The 16,933-nt window shown below is 38.4% G+C and overlaps 1 protein-coding gene across 2 annotated transcripts in view; it reads right to left on the bottom strand.

The window, feature by feature from the left end:
* The window catches only part of LOC131435840 (anoctamin-4), a 36,208-nt gene that overhangs the window by 9,887 nt on the left and 9,388 nt on the right, over positions 1–16,933 (bottom strand). The window contains exons 3-8 of one of the 2 annotated variants that reach the window (XM_058604071.1): positions 16,579–16,900; positions 16,214–16,519; positions 3,847–4,415; positions 3,408–3,792; positions 3,185–3,349; positions 2,812–3,125 (exon numbers count right to left, since the gene is read on the bottom strand). In XM_058604071.1, the coding sequence (XP_058460054.1) occupies positions 2,812–3,125; positions 3,185–3,349; positions 3,408–3,792; positions 3,847–4,415; positions 16,214–16,519; positions 16,579–16,900 (2,061 nt within the window). The remainder of the gene's footprint in view (positions 1–2,811; positions 3,126–3,184; positions 3,350–3,407; positions 3,793–3,846; positions 4,416–16,213; positions 16,520–16,578; positions 16,901–16,933) is intronic. The other variant, XM_058604072.1, reaches the window with a different exon arrangement.

Raw genomic sequence — 16,933 nt, 5'->3', positions numbered from 1 at the left:
CTCATGAGAAGTGTCAAAGCAAAACAATCCTTTAAAAAAACTAAAAAGAACAGTCTTATTGAAACTGCTTGAAAATTGTTCTGATGTTTTTCGCATGTGTTCGATATATCTTTAATTAAATTTCTAAACCGATATGTAAAAATGTCGTAAACTGTTAGTGGAAATCGTATTTATTCAGAATTTGTGCGCACTTGAAGCGATTGTGCGTAATAATGTTTTTACGCGGAACAGTGAAGTGAATTTCGAATGTTTCACTCTAATTGTGATGAAGTTTTTTTGTATCTTCAAACCATCAGAAGTGGCACATCAATTCAAACTAGAGAAGGTAAAGTCTCCAACAACCACGATTTCGTCGATGGGCAGCGCTTGATTAGATGCAATTTCATGCTATGACTCGATATGTACCGTAATCAGCGACACATCACGACATCGATCCGGAGGAATTTAAATCACGCAAATGTAAAGCGAGAAATCAGCTAGTTGAACACGAACCCACACCTGCTCGACACAACGTCCCGGTGTGCTCTCAACCAGTTGAGCTTTTAAACGACGGTGAACCGCAATGAGCACTCCGCCTCCTATGCTCTTTGAACTGTTATGGGAGCTGCGATCGGTACGGAAAATTTCATAATTTGACCCATATCCCAGGACGGATATCGTATTTTCGTTGAGCCACGTTTCCGAAAGAGCAATGATGTCGTAACAATCATCCGCGCATGCCAATCGGTAATCGTCAATGCATGTATTAACACTATCTACATTTTGATAGTAAACATACAAATTGGAAGAACGACTGAAAACGGAAAGCGGGTCAGTGCTGGAAGCGTTCACACCAGGCTCATAATTGCCGTCTAGAGTGGTTTGGAAGACTCCTTCCACGCTCCCACGCACAGGGCCGGGACGACTGGTGAACGCAGGCTGCAGAGGCTCGACTGTGGAGGGCGTATCAGGGGCTTCCATGAAGCAGATTTCAGTGCGTGCCAGTGCAACATCTATTTGTGCGGTACGCTCAACACTAGAGCAAGACGGCAGCAGATTAGGTACCGGAGGATGACAACTGGAAATGCGAAGCAGGTCAACACTGGAAAGCGGCACTTCGTAACTATGTTATACTTGCCATGAAGTGATGTTCGGAAGATTCTCTCACCACACTCGCACACAGGACCGGGAAGACTGGAAGTAGGCTGGAATAGCTCGACTGTGGCGAAGGGCTCGAGAACTTCCACAGTAGCAACTACATCGCGTCCCAGTAAACTCTCCTCATCGTACGATCACAAATCATTTGTTATTCTAGGTGGTGTTCGCAACAACGACATCGATGGCGAAGAACCGGGCACCATTTCTGCGGCTGTAGCATCGTCGGGAGTTGGCGGTAGGACACTGATTGGCGGGCACCAGATATTCTGGTTGTCGCCTCAAACTCGCGGAAAAGTACACCTTGGGGTCACGAATCTGGATCAAGTGCAGCGTCGCGAAATTTAGGAAGCAGCCGGACTTTGAAAGAAACGAAATTCAGGCTATTGACGTCGATCCCTTTTTTCTCCAACGGTACAACCTTAATCTCGTGTTTACAATTGAGACCGTCTCTAGTGATCTGTTCTACCATTCCTTTGGTAACGCTAGGATGAAACCGGGACAAATAAATCCACACTAACGAAGATGATGAAACCGTTTGAATGTTGCAGTTATCAACGTGTTTCCGCCCAGAAAATAAAGAATTGACGGGTTCGTATCCGTCTTCGCGACGACGCTTAGCAGTGGGATGAGATAAATCAGTGTTTGTAACACTCTTATCGTTTTTTCGTCCCGGTGTGGAAACAGATACTTTGCGGGTAAGACGAGATATTTGCTGGCTATTTTTCGAAATTTCGACCTTCAGCTCAGCACACACCGATTCCATTCTCTCGGAAATCGCCGAAATCGCACATCCAACAGAAGATATAGACTCCCGGAAACGAGCGAGTTTCATCAATTTGCAGCACTGATCACACATCCAAAACAAATTGGGGTTTTCAGAAAGTACCTTCAAGAACGGTTTGTTGAATCCGGCACACTTCATGTGGACCACATGATTGCAAAAACCCGAGCACGAAATGAAATCCTCATCAGAAGTGACGGTTTTGGAACACCGATCACATGCATTGGTCATATCGCAATGATCTGAGACAGACGACATTGAAACACAGATGACGCGGCAGTCACGTAAAAGCTCTGGGAACTGGATGTCTTACTGATGTGTTGACTATGATCAATTATATTGTGCATTTAATGAATCAACAACGGCTGCAAAAAACTGATCGAAAAACACTCTCCAAGCACTGCACTCCAGGACCAGACAGAAGCCAACCAAATTAGCAATAGTCGGTCAGAAACAACGTGTTGATGATTGGTCGAACAATAGTGCCAATAAATGTGTCTGGGTTTGAGCCTACCCGTTTTACCAAAAAGTCTTTTGTATTGATCGAAAGCCTTTTTTAATCTGCTGCAGTCATCCAGTCATAGGTATGGAAAAGTATCTTGACTTGGAAACTCTGAGTTTTGTCGCCTTTTACGTCATGAAATAGGAAACCATTAGATCAGTTTTTGGTCTAAATAATTCCACCGGATGCCGCGCGGCTTTACTTGTTTGGTGGACCTCTACCACCGGGATACGCGGAACGTCGAGTTATTTTTAGCTAGTTGGCACTAGCAAACGAAAGCACACATCTGTTCAGGATTATCGGGAAGATATAAGGACATTGCAATGATTATCAGCCGATCTGAACACAAGCAAATAAATAGTACAAAGTATTCTTATGGCGATTTACTTACGGAAAAAAGTACTCCATTAAGTTATTCCAGCATTGCTTTCCAACCATGATGATAGCTAGTTGGATACAAAGCTCGCTCAAACATCCAGCTGGATCGCAAATATCTCCCTTCAAGCGATAGAACTCACTTTTTCGTGCAACATCATCTCCCGGGTAGTCGTAAAAGCGTCCTTTAAAGAAGGCTATATAGATTAGTGAACTGTAAAAGTTCATGAATTCAAACACGAATATTTTTATAGTATATGAGTCTTCGTATTCCGTTTGTGTTCGAGGATTCTCTAAATTAGTTAAGAAGAGAGCTAGTTTGTGGTAAATCTGGAAAACAAAATTGGATTCAATATTTGCAGCGAAATTTGTGCAGTGTCAACACAAACCCTTGTTAAAATCATGATAATTATAAGATTGATTAAGGCAGCAGTCATGGTAGTAAAAATTTTGGCATGTTTGCGGAAAAATACTCCGCCACCACTGTAGATCACAGATACTACTGATATTCGGTAAATAATGGTTCCCAGAACAGCTCCGAGAACGATCGAAATCTGTAACAAGAATATCATAAGAGATCACTAGTTCGAGAATACATTGAGAAAGTAGAACCATGAAAAGTACAGCACTAGAAGTGGCCGCAAATCGAATAGCTCGATCCCACGTCGACATGAACGGTTCTTTCTCACGCGTTACAGGATTCGTGCGAAACGTCTTGACGGATGTTTCATACTCTGGACGCATGTCTTCCTCGTTTTCAATGTTTTGCAGATCCCACTCCCATACCAAGACGGACTGTTTACGTTTCCACAGTTCCAGAAAGGTTGTAGCCCAAAAGGACATGAATATGGCGAAGAATACCGTAGAAGGATTGTCAAAGAGGTACGTTAATTTAGCGAAAAGACACGATTCAGAAAGCTTTTGGTAGCTGCATGCTCTGTCACACAATGGACAAAGCGTCGTATTTCCTGGACCGCTTACATCGCAAATTTCTTTCCTGGAATTGATAGTCATTAATATGGTTAAATGTGACAGAAATTTGATTACCTACGTTGGGATGTTGTCGCTTGAATCCATTGACGCTAGTCCATACAGGAAGCAGAGAAGTCCGACGATGGCCGGAGCGTACAGCATCTTGGTGTAAAATCCTAGCCAACAGAAATAAAGTGCTATTTTATCACCAAAATATTTACGAATTAAACACAATGGCTGTTTCTTGAACCATTTGACGGGTCTGGCCCATTCCAAATATAGTAAGCGTCTATCAAACACAGATCCGGTAGAATGATTTTTGTCATATCGTCCTTCATGTAATGGAAAACACGCTAAGTAAGTTCCGTCGTTCAAAAGTCTTCGGATACCAACGTTGCTAGCTTTTTCCGTCTCGTCAAACCTTGTTCTCATCAGAATTTGCATAACGATCATACTTCGTTGTGCACTGTTGTACGTTGTACATCGATCTTTCACGATAAATTGTTCCTCTGGGTTACCATTCGACGTTGCAGAATAAAACGATGGTTCTTTTTCAATCCGGTTGAAATTATATTCTGTCAAGGATATAAGTTTATTCCAATAACCAATTATTTTGTTCTGATGTTTGCGGAACGTTGATTCTTCTTCCTGTAATATTGTGTTCAGAAAAAGAGATTTGAGGTGAATAATTTAGGAAATTACATCGTGTCAACACAATCAGTAATATGGGGCATTGAGGTGGTTAATATTATTATTTATTTCATTAAAATTCTTGGATATTATTCGAATGCTTTGCAAGAAAGGAAGAATTTAATTTCCGTTCTATGGCGGTTCGATGTTCTGGCACAACTATGCCATCAGCCCATCAGTGTAGTGAAGCGACAAAAAAGTACATTTGACATTTGATATTACATGTGAGTTGGTTCAACACTAAATATATTTGACAGTCATATTCATGTTGAAACTTCGCTACGGTTCGGTACTTTTCAGGAAATTCAAAATTCTGAAATTTTTTTTTTAATGTATATTTCGTTGTGATACAAATAAAAATATGAGGAATACAAAAGATAGCTGCTATCGAAATGTTTAAAACATAAATTGACAGTGATTTCGACAATAGTTGTGCCGTGCTACGTCAACAGTTTGAACAAACCCAAAGGACTACCCTGTCGTAACCGCCTTAGAATTTTTTTTTTCCTTGAACGGATAATTGTAAGCCGAAAGTGTTTCGCCGTCTATTCTCTACAACTACGCTTCACTAACTGAATTCTAGCGCAATTTTATCGCCCGAAGAACATCCGGTTCACACATTTCGCGTTTTCATTGCGTTACATTCCGTCCGCAACGCTGGTATTAAGTTTGCGTTTTCATTGCGTTACCAACTACCCTCTCATTTTTTCCCGTCAGAATAATATTTTTTTATTTATTTTATACAGATATATACTTTATTGAAAATGCAATTATTTCTCATACCTTAAATAGATACTACCCATTACTGTATACACTATAATAACAGTGTATTTACTTTTATTTATTCTGCAAGGGTTTCCTAGTTATCTTGCAAACTAAACAATGTCGACTCACATCCTTATCCGGATAATCATCCTATTTGACGGTTTTCAATAATGCTCTTCTTGTTTTTCTTTTGCTATATTTACTACATCTTTCTTCTTCTCTACTCTCTTGGTAAAAATGTTCTGGAGTGTTTGTAAAGTTAATTTATTATGTTTTTTTTTAATTGTGCTTGTAAGATATTTATACTTGCTGCTAGATTAATGTCGATAGTGAAAAATACCACTTTCATTTATGAATTATTGTGATTGCACCCTATAATGTTCAATTACTATCGCAAGGAATGACAGCGCGAGAAAAAAAAATTCTGACAAAATTTTAACAATGCATTTAATCGATTTCAAAGTTTTTTTTTGTTGTTGACAGCAGTGTGTAAGATTCCAATGAAAAATGTGATAAACAAACTCGTCGTCAAATCGCGAAGGTCTTTTTATCCTGTCTCGCTGACGAAGAATGCAATGTTCGCTATCGGGACTAGCAGCGATGTTTTGACGCGAAAAATTCTGCTGCTCGGTTGAATCCAAGATATCTTCCATGACAGTGTCTCCAAGAACCGAAGCATCGTCGAGTAACTGCGGAGGATCATTAACCATGTTGGATTTATGTATTCTTTTAACCTCTCGGACGTTTCTTGCATATTGTACACCTGTCTGGCTGATAACTACGACCTTTGCTCCATCCCTAGCTATCACCTTATAAGGATCCGTTGCAAAAGTTGGATCAGTTTTACACTTTTTTTGTTGTGCAAGTAGAACCGTATCACCAACTTTGATATCAGATTCCTTCGCGCCACGAACAGTATCAGCGTATTTTTTACTAGTAAGTTTCGTATCAGCATCCAATTCACGTAGATCTGTTCGATCGAGCTTATTCGTGTTATCCCACAGACTGGGAAATGTTCCGCGAAAACGCCAACCTACCATCAATTCGAAAGGTGTTATTCCCAGCCTTGAATGAGGAATAAGCGTGTTATGGCGGTGAACGTATTTTTGGAGAGCATAGCGCCAGTTAATACTATCCAATCTGGATGCTGCTAATGCCTTAATGATACCCTGGTTTTGTCTTTCCACGGCACCATTTGACTGTGGACTAAGCGGAATTGATTTCCGTATCTGAACTCCTTTTTCCTTCCAAAAAGTCGTGAATGTTAAGCTTTGAAACGGTGGTCCATTATCACTCTGAATTATGATCGGGAACCCCCACAATTGAAAGATTTTACATAATGCCAGATTAGTGCTTTCAGCATCCATAGATTTCATTTCTACGACTGATAGATAACGTGAGTAGGTATCGATTATAATTAAAAATTCAGAAGATCCAAAGCCTGGTACTGTTAGAAAGTCGATCTGTATGATTTCCCACGGACCCTCAGGTAATTCTCTTGACTGTATTGGAACAGGAGGGTTGCGTTTGGACAGAACCATGCAAGTTTCACAGCCTTTAACGAACATTGTCACTTCCTTAGACATCCTCGGCCACCAGAAAAACTGGCGTAATATTCGCTTCATGGCTACTTCTCCCACGTGACCTCCATGAGCTGAACTGAAGGCTTTCTTTCGAAGGGATCTAGGCAAAATAACACGGTCTTCTTTGAATACTAAGGAGCCAAATGTACGTAAATACTTTTTTTGGGATTCGAATGCTCGTAGCTCATCAGGCCATTTATTCGATTTTAGGGCTTTTTGAACCAATTGCAGTTCTAAATCTTTTTCTGATCCAACTTCTATTTCTTTTAATGTTATCTCCATACATCCGGAGTCCAATGCATATAAGAAGTGTTTCTCTTCAATTTCATCGAACGACTTCGATGCTTGTGTGTCAGACACAAGACGAGATAATATGTCAGCTATATTTTCTTTACCAGCTATACGAAGAATGGAAAAATCGTATGGCTGCAGTCTTAAAGCCCAACTCTCAGCGCGTGTAACGGCTCTTTTCCCGATTCGGTGATTACTATTGAAAATGAATTGGTTGGCTTCAGCATCTGTACGTACTATAAAAGATTTAGCTAATAAGTAAAACCTAAACCTTTCTACTCCCCAAACCACAGCTAAAGCTTCTTTCTGTGTTTGTGGGTATCGTTTTTCTGAAGCAGAGAGTACTTTGGACGCACACGCTATAATGCGAGGATTATTATTTTGATTGTACTGAACCAGAACGGCACCAAGGCCTACAGGTGAGGCGTCAACAAACAATTCAGTTTTATCAACCGGATTGTAATAGCCTAAACGTTTTATAGTGTTCAGTGCTTCTTCTTTTATAAGTTGAAATTCTGTTTCTTCAGCCTTAGTCCAGTAGAATGAATCGGAGCTCGCTAGCAAACGCAGATATTCAGTCTTCGTTGCTCGATGTACAATAAACTTATCGACAAAAGTTATCAGTCCCAAAAAGCTTTTTACTTCTGAGCAGTTGTTGGGAATTCTAAAATTTTTAATAGCCGAGATCTTTTCATCTTCAATTTTCCAACCTTGCGACGTTAAAGTGAAACCAAGGAAGGGTACCGATTGGCTTGCAAAGACACATTTGTTCTCATTAAGCTTTACATTGTGATTGTCCAAACATCGTCGTACTGCTTTCAAGTTCTCGTCGTGCTCTGCTCTAGTCTTTCCATACACTAGAATATCATCTAAGTAGTTTCTGCAGCCTTTACAATCTCCAAGAATATTTCGCTGAAGTATTTCTTGAAATATATCAGGAGCATTGGTCAATCCGAAGGGCAATCTTACGCAGCGGAACATACCAAACTCGGTGCAGAAGTTCGTGAGTAACCTTGAATCTTCATCTAATTCGATGTGAAAATACGCGTTTGAAAGATCGATAACCGAGAACCATGATGCTCCGTTCAGTTCAGCTAAAATTTCTTCCAATGTTGGTATTGAGAATGGGGTACGATGAATATATCGGTTTGGTCCCCTTAAATCGATGACCAAGCGAATGTCATCTTTACCCTTGGGAACTACTAACATAGATGAACAAAACGATGAATCCATACCATCCACCACTGGTTCTATGATATCCATCGAAACAAGTTGCTTAAGTCTCTTCTCTACCAATGGTTTAAGTGCCAAGGGAATGCTGAAAAATATATTTCGGCATGGAGGTTTCGACATATCATAATGAATTTTAACTGGCGGTACGTTGAATTTAGGGAAAACCTCATTTGATATGACGGATGCAATCTCTCCTGCGTGAACTAACTGGTCGAAACTATTGTTTACAGGAAATACAGGAACTTTTAGGCCTAACATCAGAACACTGTACCTAAAAGCAGTCGATCTGCTTAGTAGTGAACGAAGTTCCTTAACGACATAAAACTTCTCCAGCGCTGTTGGTCTATCGTCAGAAATGAATAAAAATGCATGAAACGTAGCTATAACGTTGATTTCACCAGTTGAAGCATACGCTTTTAACGGGCGGTCTGACTCGAATTTCAAATCAAAGACTCCCTCTTTAAAAACCGGGTCAGATGTCAAGGCACAAAACATGCTTTCGGTGAATGTATTCACTTGAGCGCCTGAGTCAATTAAAAAGGAACAGGGCATTCCCGCTACCGTCGCAGAAATTGAACCTTCATCTCCCTCAGCATGCAGTACAGTTTTATATAAAACTGCAAAGCGGCTTTGCACCTATATTGTGAACGATTTCGAGATCAGCAAGAATCTTTATGAGAAATTGAAATTTCAACTTACTCCAGTTAATTTATCTATTTCAGGCCCAGACAAATCAGTAACTTGTTTCGAAGATTCCCTCGTACCCTGCTCGACTGTTATCGTGGAAGGTGTGTCAACTTGAACAATCACCTGTTGGGAATATACGAACAATAAGCTAACCATTAACATCTGTGAAGGCAAAAAAATTTCGCATATGGTGAATAAGTTCTATTTATTGTTTCCATGAGTATTTCAGCATTTTTTTAATATTTCAGCAATAGATATAATCAAACATTTTTTTTTTTTTTTTTAGTTCAGAATTAAGTTTTCAACATTCGCTCCATCAATCGTTTCAATAATAGGATTCAATTATTCAAATCACTTACATTATCTTCTTCAATCAATGGCTCTTCTGTCTTTTCTACTACTGCAATTTTTTTTGAAGAGCTATCCAACAGTTCATCTGCTTTCCGTTTCAGTTGCTCACGTGAACGACAAGCTCGCTGGATGTGTCCCATTTTACCACATTTATTACAAGTCTTATCTTTGACACCACAATTAGTGGCTAGATGAAATACGCTATTACAGCGCCAACATCTTTCTCCGCGAGAATTTTGAAATCGATTGCCAGTCATCTGGGAAAATTGTCTACCTTCGGTATCGCGCCAACTATTACGATGCGTTGAGTTACCACGAAAAGCTGAATATCTCGAATCACTTCTATCTGGAGTTGTGTTCAGACGGTTCGTATTCCAATTCGAATACGCCCGGACTGAAGCAATAGAAGCCTGTTCAGTTTTACCGTGTTTCCGTGCTACAAACTCTTCGTTCAATCTGATCGCCTCAATTTCACGAACCTTATCAACGAGATCAGTGAAACAACCCTTCCGGCTGAGCATTTTCAAAGCTGTTGTTCTTACTTCGCGACTTCTAGCGTGTTCTGCTATTGTTGCTACAATCTCTTCAAACTCCTTATCACTTTCAAATTCACAGAGTCTCGCTATTGAACCAACACGTGATATATACGAAAGATCCGACTCGCAAGCCTTTTGAGTCATGAGCGCCAGTCTCCTTCTTAGCAACATTAAATCGGAACCAGATCCAAAATATGATTTTAAACGGTACATAGCATTGGAAAATGGTGCTGACATCGGATTTGGGGCATCAGCTTGCGATTTCGTGTTCTTGAATATTTCGAGGAGCCGACATCCCGCTTTCACTTTGAACACTGTAAACATCGTGTCCTCATCATCTATTCCGGCCAACCTTAATGAATCCATCAGTAAATCCTTCCACATTTCAAACTGTTGTCGATGTATATCATCATCAACCGGTTTGCATTCCGGTACATTGATAGAAGCAACCGAAAGTTGATTCATAGACGACAAAAACTTCGATTCTTCTATCGTGGATATAGTTGATATGCGTTGAGTACTGCTGAATCCATTACCCGCGTCGAACTCGGTGGCGTTATTAGAGCTCTCCTTGTTTTGGCTAGTGTCACGACTAGCTTCAAGCAGTTCATTCCTTTTACGGCTCTGCTCTAGCTCGTATATCAATTTTTCATTCTTAGCTTTCTCTTCTGCTAACTCTCTTGCTAAGTATTTTACTTTACTCTTTTGCTTAGTAATCCCAGTTTTGCAATCTGCATAAATAATCAAGAAAATAACAGTGAATGAACGCGATGCATTTATGTATATTTTTTTTAAACGCATATCAAGATTAATAAGCAGGGTCATTGATTAACTGAACGAAGACATCACAAATAGAAATCTCTTCATTCTTTACCGGTGATGTAGAGACCTACTCGCTTTACATAATCTATGTTTAGATTTTTTTTTAGATATGTATATAGAGTCCTACTCGCTCTATACACTATGTGATGGTGAAGAGACCTACGCGCTCTAAACCAGAATCGCCCTAGTGCTTTTCAGCCATGCAGAGTCCTACTCGCTCTACATTGATTTATCTTTTTTTTTTTTTTTGATTCATTAATATTTTAATAAGTTCTTGGTTTCCAAATTTCCAAATAAGCACATTATATTTTATTTTTACCTACTGACTGCGCCATGTCGTAACCGCCTTAGAATTTTTTTTTTTCTTGAACGGATAATTGTAAGCCGAAAGTGTTTCGCCGTCTATTCTCTACAACTACACTTCACTAACTGAATTCTAGCGCAATTTTATCGCCCGAAGAACATCCGGTTCACACATTTCGCGTTTTCATTGCGTTACATTCCGTCCGCAACGCTGGTATTAAGTTTGCGTTTTCATTGCGTTACCAACTACCCTCTCATTTTTTCCCGTCAGAATAATATTTTTTTATTTATTTTATACAGATATATACTTTATTGAAAATGCAATTATTTCTCATACCTTAAATAGATACTACCCATTACTGTATACACTATAATAACAGTGTATTTACTTTTATTTATTCTGCAAGGGTTTCCTAGTTATCTTGCAAACTAAACAATGTCGACTCACATCCTTATCCGGATAATCATCCTATTTGACGGTTTTCAATAATGCTCTTCTTGTTTTTCTTTTGCTATATTTACTACATACCCCATGTGGTGTTTCATGCTATACTCCAAGCAATATTTCAAACGACTTCAAGGGTCAATTAAAATTCACAAGGTTTTGTAATTAATTCAGCATTGACTACCTGTTTCATGACAGCTATGATCAATTCCTCTTTTTACAAATAATATAATAGTTTTTAGACCGTGAAAAACGCGTGATTTATGACACATGTGGTGTGGGCTAGTCACAAATTACAAACTTGCTCTACTTTTAGTGTTTACATTTTTGGTGAATGATCAAAATGATAATTAGAATCTTTCAGAACAATTGGTTCTACTCTATTTTATGCATTCAACAAATCTTTTACATTTAAATTTTTTTTGTAAAATATCCTTTAAATGAAAGTCAATTAGGATGATTTCAAAGTTACTTAACAGATCCATTTGGGATACGAACAACCTCAAGATATAAATCTGGACAAATGAAACGATTTTATATCATAATAATCTTCAAGACAGAGAACGTACAAATTTAATCATTTTATAAACAGCGATTAGAGAAGATAAATATAAATATTGTGGATGTGAAGAATTTGAATAACCGTCAACCAATAAACTCAGTAATAGTGTAATTTTAATGATCCTTCGTTAAAAAGCGTCGATAATCATCGGAAAGTGTCTGAAAATAGAATGGCAGCAGTATCCTAATTCTAACCATTTTTTTAAAAGTATGCTATTGAAATACTGAAACGACGTTGCCATACATGTTTAAGTTAAAAGTTTCCGAATCGATTAGTTGTTGAATTATATCAATCCATCAACAAATGACTGAGTTATTACCGTTCACAATTATGACGAAAAAAGGTTACGCGGCTATTTTTGAAACTTTTAATTGATCCCCGGGCCCGTATTGTGAAGAGTAAGGCATTTTCAATGCCAAAAAAATTACCGACTGCACACGGTTCGAAATTCAACAATACTGACGTAGCATTTCAATGACTGAAAATATCAAATAGTTAGAAGATGCTACAAGAACTCGTGTCTCTCAATGCATGAACCGTGAGAGATTTTTTCTACATTTCTTCGCTCCACTTCATACTCTTAGTATTTCACGGCTCTTAAAAAATGTACAGTCTGATAATGATCGGTGCTGTGTGGAATTTACCAAGAGAGAATCGCAAGTTAACAATTATCGCAGAAAATCGAATCGATGATTCGACTTGATGATTCTTATACTAGGTTGCAATATTTCAAAACCCTTGTTTGAAGCATTCACATGCATTTTCATAAACACAACTTATACAAAGGTTATATGCACATTAGGATGAGACAAGGTTGTATGGGAAAAATATGAAAAGGTTTTTTTTTCTCGCTCCACCAAACTTTTTCTGTTCCTTTTGGGTCCCATAAACACTATGCAAAATTTTAGCTCGATCGGAGAAACTATATTTTCGCGCCAGAGGTTTAAAGTTTGTATGGGATTTAGTATAGAGAAATTCACTTTTTACAAAAAAATCAACCTCATGAACTCTAAAAATCAGTGCATATGTTATTTTTGTAGAAAATTTAACGAGGAAGAAAAACTTCGAAGACTTCAAAACAATCGGACATTTGTAAAAAAAAGTTTTTAAAGAAAAACCGACACAAGGTCCAAACAATGGCTCATTCCTCAATATATCTAGCACCACTGCTGCTAATGAAAGTAAAATGATGTGACTTCCTTTTAATGTGCTATAACGATTGATCCGAGTTGTTTGATATCTTCACGATACTTACTCAGCAGAGAATGAAGATTATTTTTAATTATTCTAAACTTTAAGAGATAGAGAGTTTATATCTTCGGCAAAGTTATTGGATTTGAGCTTATCTAAAAGATTGTAGAAGATTCCAAAACCAAATTTCTTCAATTTAAAAAGCTAGACATTTTTGTGTCTTTAAAGTGAGTTTTCGAGCCTGGCTTGTTACTTTGTTTCTTGTTGAATTCTCATAATACGCTGAGAAACTTTTGTGAAGACATCAAACAACTCAAATCAATCGTTATGGAATAATAAAAATCATATTACCACTACTAGCAGCAGTGGTGCTAGATGTACATATTAAGGAATGAGCCACTGTCCGAACCTTGTGCCGGTTTTCCTTTAATAACTTTTTCTACAAACGTCGAACTGGTTTTTCTTCCTCGTTAAATTTCCTACGAAAAAAACATATGCACTGATTTTTAGAGTTCATAGGTTGATCTCTAGCTGATTTTTTTGTAAAAAGTGAATTTCTCCATACTAAATCCCATACAAACTTTAAACCTCGGGCGCGAAAATATAGTTTCTCCGATTGAGCTAAAATTTTGCATGGTGCTTATGGGACCCAAAAGGAACAGGAAAAGTTTGGTGGAGTTGAAATCAATATTTTGTCCCACCCTAATGCACATAGTTAGAATAAGCGGCAATAGTAAAATGATTCTATCGCAATTATCAACTGCCCATGAAGAATCGGACGGCGAAACAAGAATAAGCGACCGTTTGTTGTTTCAGAGAGAATCACCACAGCAGCGTGCTAACTCGTGATGCTCAGACAAGTCAACGAGAGAAATTCGCTCTCCCACTGGTGTCCATTCGATGTTAAATGAACCATACTGTTTTTTTTTGTTGCTGCGATGATATCCGTCTCTCTTTGATGGCAAAGATTGAATCGTGTGAAGAGTTGCTAAAAAGCGTTCTTTGATACGATAAAAGTCATCCTTGGCTACTGCAACTGAATAGCAGAGCTGTACACGATGCGAAGTATGAAATACTGTTACTTGCGTTTCAATGGAAGTAAATGTAAAATAGTTCTTTGGGATTGATTTTAGGTTCTTAGAAAAACCGACTTGCTGGATTTCTCTCATGTTTTAGCAATCTTATTAATCTTATAACTAGTGCTCTCGCAGGTATCTGGTGAACGCAAAGAAAATAAATAGTTCGCCACAGATCTGCATACGATAAAAATGAAATCAATACAGACGCTAATTTACAAAAAACTCTCTTCAAGTACTGCGTCATTACACGCTTTCAGTAAATAATAAAAAAAAAACAATAGCAAAACAATAGAGTGGCCGCAGAACAGTATACGGTGTGAATTTCAAAAGTACTGACACTAGCATTTTCATATAGGAATGTATCATAGTCCAATGATTTGTTTTAATCTGGTTAAAACAGAGAGACGCCTTGAGCTAGTTTTGAATTTAATCAGTATCTAACTAGGAAAACAGATTGAAAAATTGACATTCGAGTACAACTATGCTGAGCTGAGATCATCAAATAGTCATTGTTGATGTACGCCATAGGCAGCAAAAGAGACAAAAACAAAATCTCAGTCTCAGCGTCTATTGGCAAAGCGGACAGTTAAAAAAAAGTTGTGGTGTGACGTGTAGTAATTGCGGAAGGGTTGCCATAGAGATATGACTACAATTGAACGGCGTAGCGCTCGAGTACAATGAAACTTGCTCAGTTATTCTGTTCATCTAGGCTGTTTCTTCGTGTATTTCATATGTAGGATAGTTTAATTGGCAAAACGATTTCCCCGTATGGGAGCTAGCTACGGGTTCAATTCCCATCTCTACGGTAGCTTTTTCGCGGTTTTCATTGCAAAGTTAGATACTGATTAAATTTATCAAATAGTTTTTGCTATCGATTTTGGGTTCTTAGAAGAGCCGAGTTGTTGATTTTTTGTTCGTATTACACAAGTTCGAGTGCATTTTTCAAGTTCGCATGTTCGGTTTTGCCTTTCTCTATAGAAAGGTATTAGAATTGCTGGAAAAACCGACTTTCGAACGGAGCCTCGGAGACCCATACTGTTATATAACATTCGACTCAGTTCATCGAGATCGGAAAATGTCTGTGTGTGTGTGTGTGTGTGTGTGTGTGTGTGTGTGTGTGTGTGTGTGTGTGTGTGTGTGTGTGTGTGTGTGTGTGTGTGTGTGTGTGTGTGTGTGTGTGTGTGTGTGTGTGTGTGTGTGTGTGTGTGTGTGTGTGTGTGTGTGTGTGTGTGTGTGTGTGTGTGTGTGTGTGTGTGTGTGTGTGTGTGTGTGTGTGTGTGTGTGTGTGTGTGTGTGTATGTGTGTGCACTTTTCGGAGATATTTGTTTTTATGTTGTCATTAGTTTGGTGTGAGCGGCACTCAAAGGAGATAAACAAATAAATCGCAATCGCTATTGAATAGATTTGAGTACGTTTTTCTTTGATGATAAGAATTAGTAGAAAAAATCCTAAATAAATCACTCAACATCAATAACTTCAAGCAACTAAAAGTTCCACAGTATCACAGTCCGCGGAAGCTTTGGCAATATGAAAGTACAAAGCAAGTTCTTCGGACATTTTGTTCCATTTACTTCCTTGATTCTCAGAGTTTTAGAAAACTCAATTCATGAGCTATTCTTGTTATCTGCAGAACATTGATTACTGTGAAAAGAATTAAATTGTTATCTTTGGTAGAACTTAGCGATAAAAAACTAATTATATTATTGCTTAATCTCTAAGATGCGAAGAGCAAGAAATGACTTTAGTATGCTTACTAAAGTTAAAAATATTCACGTCAAAAATCATCCAAAGATTGGTGAAATGTTTCGCAAAATAAGAATGATAAATCTTTCTCCGGGTCTTTTGAAGTTTGTTATTGATTACACCTCAGCTAGATTCTGAGTTCGTTCAATGTTCATCGATTCTTACCTTTACACTAATAGTAATAAATCGCTTTACTGGTAGCTTCATGTTCATCACTTCTGAGTACCGCGATTCCGTTCGCCATGGTATATGAATTTTTACGAAGTAAGTTTTCTCATCGAAGGCCTGTGATTTGTGTTCGATTTCATATTCCAGACCTTCTTTAACAAGGTTTTGCTGGAAAATTTTTCGTTGGTGTCCTTTCAAAGCCTCTAACTCCGTCATTACTCCCTGGTCGTCATCCTCGTAGCAAAGAACCATGTCTATTTTTCTTCTGCCATCACGAAACATCAATGACTCCGGATCGAGACCCTGTATAGTGGGAAGTTTTTGGGAAATATTTGGAACAATTTAAAAATTGTACAACCTACCTCCTTGTCTTGTTGACTTGGCCTACGTGTGTTATTATCCGATTGCTCAGAACTCTTTCGTTTCTTGTTCCGTGGATTCGTCGCTACGCTCATTCCGTTTCGGTCCTGAGAATTAACTTCGTCGTGAAAAATCGTTTCCAATGGAGAATTTCCTGTGAGAAGTTTGGTAGATGATCTGCGACGCTCATTCATAATGCTGTTGGTGCTTGAGGTGAAACTTTTGTTGATTTCAGATGCAATGTCGGATATATCCATTGGAGTTCCTGGAATGTTTTCGCTGTTGATAATCTTGGGTCCGAAAATTTTGCTGTAATGATCAGGACTAAGTATGAATATTGTGTTATTTAAAAGCATA

This window comes from Malaya genurostris, chromosome 3 (genome assembly GCF_030247185.1).
Source record: "Malaya genurostris strain Urasoe2022 chromosome 3, Malgen_1.1, whole genome shotgun sequence".
NCBI classification, from domain to species: domain Eukaryota; kingdom Metazoa; phylum Arthropoda; class Insecta; order Diptera; family Culicidae; genus Malaya; species Malaya genurostris.
Note: the sequence above shows the minus strand (reverse complement) of the source record. Positions and strands in the feature narration are given on the sequence as shown.